This window comes from Lepidothrix coronata, unplaced genomic scaffold (assembly GCF_001604755.1).
Source record: "Lepidothrix coronata isolate B3197 unplaced genomic scaffold, Lepidothrix_coronata-1.0 Scaffold336, whole genome shotgun sequence".
NCBI lineage: Eukaryota > Metazoa > Chordata > Aves > Passeriformes > Pipridae > Lepidothrix > Lepidothrix coronata.
In genome coordinates, this window is record NW_016690516.1 from 266,822 (window position 1) to 273,321 (window position 6,500).

The window sequence follows — 6,500 nt, forward strand, 5'->3', positions numbered from 1 at the left end:
GAGAGGAAAGAGACCCGGCGGGAGCGGGAGGAGCCCAGGAGGGAGGGGGGGAAGGGCCGTCCCGGCAGGGCCAACGGCGGCCGGGAGACCCCCAAGAGGGACTGGAAGCAGCAGAAGGGCAGGAAACCCTGGGAATCAGCTCTGGGCAAGGACGGCAGGGCCAGGGAGGGCAAGAGGCACGACTGAGTCCGGGGTGGCCAAGGGGCTCCGTGACACCGGATCCAGGGACACCCAGGGGGATCCAACCCACCACTGCCCCCGGCTCCTGCCTGTTCTCCAGGGACATCCCTGGGCCATGGGCAGCACCCCAGGACCCCTGAGCAGCAGCAGAGCAGCCCAGGAGCCTGGCACGAGCCTCCCCGGGGACTTTGGGCCCCCCTGGATCAAATGGCCAAAGGTGACCTGAAAGGACCCGGGGAAGGAGCTTCTCTTCAGGCTTCGTGTCCCTGCCCCGTCCCCACCCAAACCCCCTGCAGGTCCTTCCCACCCACGGGTTCATTTCCACCCAGGGCAGCACAGTGGGGTCCCACTGACCCCAGGGAACAGAGTTGGTCTCCAGACTGTGCAGCTCTTCAGTTACTGGTTTTATTTAAAGCAAATCAAGAGAGAAGAATATCCTGGGTTACAGAACCAGAGGGACATCGGGGACAGACCCCCCCGACCTCACTCGGTGCCATCGCTGAGGGTGGCACAGAACTTGCAGGAAACAGAACCAGGTTGGAGCCCCTCACTGGGGATCCCTTCAGGCTTTGCCTTCACCTTTCAGGAAGGAAACACAAGTGCAAACCTCACACAGCACTGGAGCCACTGCAGGAGACGTTCACAGCCCCAACCCATGGCAGGTTTCGGTATTTGCTGAGTCAATACAGGTTAAAATAAACTATTTTCATTTTTAATAAGGTGTTCAACTGGATGTTTAAAAAGAAATGGAGGGGGAAAAAAAAAGAAAAAAACAAGAAAAGCCCTTATCCCTGGCTGTGTGTGTGTGTTTTCTGTGCCCCCCAGAGCTGAGGGGCTCAGGGGTAACCCGGGTCCCTGTGGGGCTGCAGGACAGGGGCAGTGGGTGCCAACTCAGCCCTGTGGGGACACTGCAAAGCCCAAGAACTGCTCCCAGCAGCAGGAGGTGCAGCCAGGACAAGCTCAGGAGCTGCTTCCCAAGGGTTTGGCTCCCTGTCTGAGGGCTGGGCTCAGCTGGAAAGATGATCCGGGCGCTGATGCCAGCGGGGACACAGAGCAGGTGCTCTGGCAGCCGTTTGCTCCCGCTCCCATTAATGGTGTGAGAGCCCAGGAGGTGTAACGGGATCACTCCCTCCCTCCCTCCCTCTGGGAGTGGGGTAAAGGCAGGGTGACATGAATGTGACCTGGCCAGGAGCCCCAGGCCATGGCCAGTGGGTCCCCACGGCCCCAGTCACACAGGGACGGTCCCTGCAAGGGGGTTTGGCCTCTTGCTGTGCTGTCACAGGTGGAGTCCTGTGGCCAGGGGGGGCTAATGATGGGCTGGGAAATGGCCAGAGGATGCTGCGAGGCTTGGAGGAAGCAACACCTGCCCTTCCCAGCCACTACAGGAGCAGAAAGGCAGCGATAAATAAGTGCAGTCTTGGCTGGATCTGCCAAGCTTTGCCCTCCCCCCACGGCCCCAAAGCCCAAAGCCCCCCACAGGGTCAGAGCCCGCGGCAGCTCAGCCCTACAGGCATCCCTAAAATCGGCAGTGGGGACACATCAGGCTGTGGAGAAGCCCCCAGGGACAGGCAGCTCCAGCTGCAGAGGGACTGTGAGGAGCAAAGGAGCTGCAGGGGGTGGCAAAGGGGCTGGGAGGGGATCAGGAAGGGGCTGGGAGCGGTGGAAAAGCGACTGTGAGGAGCAAAGGAGACACCAGAGAAACCTGAGAGACACTAACGAGCCAAACCGTGGGGAAAGGACACAAGGGAGCTCCCGTCTCCACGGGAAGCACCAGCTCCAGCTGCGGGGGGGGCGGGCCGGGAGGAGCCTCACCGACACCCGCACTCCTCTGCCACCATGTTGGGGAACTTGCGGACCTCCAGCCCCTCCGGCGAGAGGCTGATGATGAGCTGGTCGGAGTAGCGCACCGGGACGCAGCAGGGCGGGCGCTGCAGCGGCGCCCCCCGCTCCTGCATCCCCAGCAGCAGCACCGTGTGCGAGTAGTAGCTGGGCACGCGGGTGGACAGGGGCAGCCTGCAGGGCCCCTCGCAGTTGTTGGCCGCGTACACGGTGGGCATGACGATGAACTTGCGGTCGCGCAGGTCGATGGTGAGCTCCTGGAGGCGGCAGTGGGCCGGGGGCCGAGCGCTGCGGTGCTGCCGCTGCACCTTCCTGCGCTCCTGCCAGCGCGCCCGCACCGACTGCAGCGCCTTCAGCAGCAGCAGCGTGTGCAGCTTCCTGGAGCCCGGCACCCGCTCCGGGGCCTCGCCCTCCTCCCCGCCCCGCGGGAAGTAGCAGAAGCTCAGGAGGTGCTGGAAAAGCGCCGTGTTGGCCTGGAAAGCCGGGATGTCCCCCAGCTCCTGGATGACCCCCCGCAGTTTGCCCGTGAGCAGCTCCAGCACGGTGCCCTCGGGCTGCCAGTGCCCCAGGAGCTGCTCCAGCACGGCCCCGCTGTCCTGCGGGAACAGCAGCACCGAGGGCTCCTCCGACTGCACCAGCCGCTCCAGCGCCGCCTCCCCCGACAGGTTGAGCAGCTGGTGAGGGAGGGTCTCCATCGCCTGGAAGTCCAGCCAGTGGTGGGCGCTGGGCTGGGGGGGCAGCTCGCTGGAGGAGCTCAGGACCTGCCGGATGAAGCGGGTCAGCATTCCCAGGAATTGGCTGCTGCTCCCGGGAGCTGGGGATGAAGCGTTGGCCTGGCTCGGGGCCGTGGGGGTCGGCAACACCTCGGTCCCGGCCTGGGGTGGGCTGCAAGGAGAACACAGAGAGGGTCACGGGGTCCTCGTGTGCCCTGGAGGTCTCCACATCCTCCTGCCGTGGTCCCACATCCCCTGTCTCCCAGTCCCTGTATTTTCCCATTCCTAAGGCCACGGACCTGAGCTGTGGGTACGGAGCCGTGTCCACCACCCCATCAGCAGAGAGGTAGGAGGAAGGGGCCAAAGCCTCCTCCTCCTCCTCCCCCGGCCGTGCCTTGGCCAGCAGCAACAGCACCGGGGTCATGCGGGTGAAACACTTGTCATCGGAGCCGAAGAGGAGCTGCTGCACCTCCGAGGGGGGCAGGGGGGCACCTGGGGGGGCGAGGAGCGGTGAGGACGATGATCTGGGGTCTGCTGCGTGTCCCCACAGCCCCTCGGGGGTGGAGAGGACCCCAAACGCCCGAGTGGGGACGCTCGGGCGGGTCCCCGTCCGTACCTCCCTCGGCGCCGCGGATCGTCAGCGATGCCGAGAAGCGGAGCTGCTCCGGGCCGCGGGTGACGGAGCCGGCGGCGGCTCCCAGGACCAGGTACTGGGTGTCCCTGGACAGGCAGAGCCTCTGCGCGGGGGCGGGAGACACGGCAGAGCCGGGGACGTGGGTCAGACATCACGGGCACACACCCACCTGTGGTCCCTGCGGGCTCGGGGTCACCCAGCCCGCGGTGGCCCCGGGAGCAGCGACATGGGACGGGGGCTTCGCCCCCACACCCAGAGCTGCTCCGGGAGCCCACGGGACCCCCGGGTGGGCAGAGAGCCCCAGGGCAGGCGGGGACCGGGACCTCCAGACAGGGCTGGACACCCCGGGCAGCTCCTCCGGCCCTGCGGGAGCTGGGAACGGGGTAAGAGCTCCATCTGCAGGCACGGCCCGGCCGGCGGGAGCGAGAGACGGGGCGGGAATGCCGGGATGGGATGGCAAAGGGATTGGAAGGGTTGGCAAAGGGACTGTGAGATGATGCCAAAGGGACTGGAGGAGGGGCAAAGAGTCTGAGAAAGGATGGTGAATGGACTGGGAGGGGGTGGCAACGGGACTGGGAGGAGATGGCAACAGGACTGGGAGGGGTGGAAAAGGGACTGTGAGGAGCAAAAGAGTTGCAGGGGGTGGCAAAGGGACTGGGAAGGGCCGGCAAATGGACTGGGAGGGGATCATGAAGGAACTGGGAGGAGATGGTGAAGGGACTGGGAGGGAGTGGCAAAAGAACTGTGAGGGGATTGTGAATGGATTGGGAAAGGCTGGCAAAGGGACTGGGAGAGGATGGCAAAGGGACTGGGAAAGGATGGTGGACGGACTGGGAGGAGATCACAAAGGGACTAGGAGAAGATGGTGAATGGACTGGGAAGGGATGGCAACAGGACTGGGAGGGGTAGAAAAGGGGCTGTGAGGAGCAAAGGAGATGCAGGGGGTGGCAAAGGAACTGGGAGGGGATGGCAAAGGTGCTGGGCAGCAGGGCCGGGACACTCCCGCCCCAATCCCATCCTGGCCCGGCCCCCCGACCCACCTGGTCCCTGGCCAGCCCCGGGCCCGTGACCAGCAGCTCCTGCGGGCGCCCGGAGCCCTCGGGCCGGCCCAGGTAGAAGAGCATCGCGGCCGCCTGCAGCTCCCCCAGCGCCCGGCCCAGCTCCGCCTGGAAAACCAGCTGGAACCGCAGCTTCGCCTGCGCTTCCCACTGCACTGGAACGGGGGAGACACGGGGTGAATCCCCCTCCGGCACCGCGGGGCCCCCGGGGGGTGAGGAAGGGGCTTCAGGGCTGAGCCCCGTTCCCACGCAGGGACCAGAGGAGCTGGGACAGGAGGGACAGGGTGGAAAAACACGGCAAATCCCAGTCCCTGGCCCCGGGGAGGTGGCAGGAGGCAGATCCTGCACCCGGAGAGAGGGGGCTGCCACCCCCAGATCCCCATGGAAATCTCTCCAGTGCCTCAGGGACATTGTGGCCACTTCCCCACTGCCCGGCACTGGCGAGTTCAGCTGCAAATCCAAACCGCGGGAGGGGAGGAAGGGATTTCAGGAAGAGGGAAACACCCCTGACTCTCTTGCTACGGATAAAACAGCGGGTTGTGCTCCCCCTCCAGCGCCGGGCTCATGCCCAGGATGGGACAGGGGAAGGTGTTCCTGGTTTTTCCTTAAGGCTGAAGCTGCAGGAGCAGCTCCACAGCCCCCGGTGTGGGAGGGGGCTCAGGGCACAGCGGGACCAGCCAGGTCCGACCCTCCCCTCTCTTAGAGTTGGGACAGTGTCCAAACCCACATCATCGAGGCAGAGAAACACTCGTACTGGTGAGAGCAGAGCAGAGCCCACCAAGAATGTGACACCCGGGTGTTGGTCACAGGCAGGGGCAGAGGCAGGGACAGTGCCCTGTTGCTCAATCCATCATCTCTGCTAAACCTCCTGAAAAATGTACCCAGAAAGACACAGCGAAGTGCCAATTTTACAGGGAAAAAGGGAATCCAACCCCTCAGGTTTAATTCTGTGTTTAAATCTGACTTAGGGCCAGCAAACAGCATCGCCCGCCATCCCAAGCCCTGCATCCTCCCCGCTCTGCTCCTCCCCGGCGCAGGGATGTCCCACCAACCTTCCTCCAGGTGCAGGACGAGGAATCGCTCCGGGCCCGGCTCCACCACGTGCCCGTGGATGCGCTGCAGGGGATGCGGAGCCGCCGCCGCCTCCGGGGCCGGGCACAGCCCGAAGCTCCGCAGGACGTTCCCGCCCCAGGCGCGGCGCCGCCGCAGCGCTTTGATGAAGCCGCTCTCGTAGTGGGTGAGGACCCCCACCACGTCCAGGTGGCCCGGGGTGACCCCGTCCCGCTCCATCCTCACCCTGCACACCGGCCCCTCCAGCCCGCCCAGCGGCCAGGGGTGCGCGCTGGAGCGGGGCCGGCCCTCCTCGGCCATTCCCTGCGGGCATTTGGCTCCTGGCTCGGGCTCGGGGAAGAGGCGAGTGGCCCTTCTGGGTCTCCCCGCCCAGCTGGGTCTGGCTGGTTCCTGCAAACTCGCATTTTCCCTATTTCTCCCCTCTGCTTCCAGCTCCTCTGGGCTCAGGGAATTCCTCTCCCCCTTCCTGGGCAGCGCTGCAAGGGGAGGGAGCAGCACCAGGCACAGCAGGAACACCCCGAGATTAGCTCTCATGGTCCCACCTCAGCTGTTCCCAGCTTTGCATCCCAAACTCTCCCAGGGAGGGAGGACTCTCCCTTTTAACCACGGGTGGCCTTGAGTGGCCCAGCACACCTCCCGTGGGCAGCCCCGGGGCCTGTCCTGCCCTAGGGGAGGCTGCAAAGGACCTTTCTTTGTTCTATTTTTGGGTTTGCAGCTCGTTTTGGAAACGGGAAAAAAAATGAAAAGCTGTTCCCCCGCTCGTGGGGACGCACGGCCTTGACTTGGGATGTTTTCTAAAGGAGGGTGGATGTCTGGGCTTGGATCCTCACGGGGACTGGCACGTCCCATCCCACCAACACCGGGAGAGAGGGATGAGCCAGACTGGGAGGAGGGGGACAGACACAGATAATAGACAGAAACTAAGTAAATGTATGGAAAGCATTCCGTCCTGGCTGGAAAAGCTCCCCCTCGGCTGGTACCTCACACCCCGCAGCTCAGAGAGGC

General features: G+C 64.5%; 1 protein-coding gene across 1 annotated transcript; it reads right to left on the minus strand.

Moving 5' to 3' along the window:
* Positions 1 to 571: 571 nt before the first annotated feature.
* Positions 572 to 6,208, minus strand: AMH (anti-Mullerian hormone). The gene is made up of 5 exons (XM_017838401.1): positions 5,477 to 6,208; positions 4,407 to 4,579; positions 3,349 to 3,469; positions 3,032 to 3,224; positions 572 to 2,904 (listed from the first exon to the last, which is right to left on the minus strand). The coding sequence occupies exons 1-5, from the start codon at positions 6,027 to 6,029 to the stop codon at positions 1,989 to 1,991; spliced, it is 1,956 nt and encodes a 651-aa protein (XP_017693890.1). The 5' UTR covers positions 6,030 to 6,208; the 3' UTR covers positions 572 to 1,988.
* Between the last annotated feature and the right edge of the window lie 292 nt (positions 6,209 to 6,500).

Excerpts from the sequence above, each read along its gene's own strand:
- AMH (XM_017838401.1), bottom strand. The coding sequence starts at position 6,029 with ATGAGAGCTAATCTCGGGGTGTTCCTGCTGTGCCTGGTGCTGCTCCCT. Across the intron at positions 3,470-4,406 it reads CGGGGCTGGCCAGGGACCAG|AGGCTCTGCCTGTCCAGGGA; the intron begins GTGGGTCGGGGG and ends GCCCCCGCGCAG. Across the intron at positions 3,225-3,348 it reads GATCCGCGGCGCCGAGGGAG|GTGCCCCCCTGCCCCCCTCG; the intron begins GTACGGACGGGG and ends TCGCCCCCCCAG.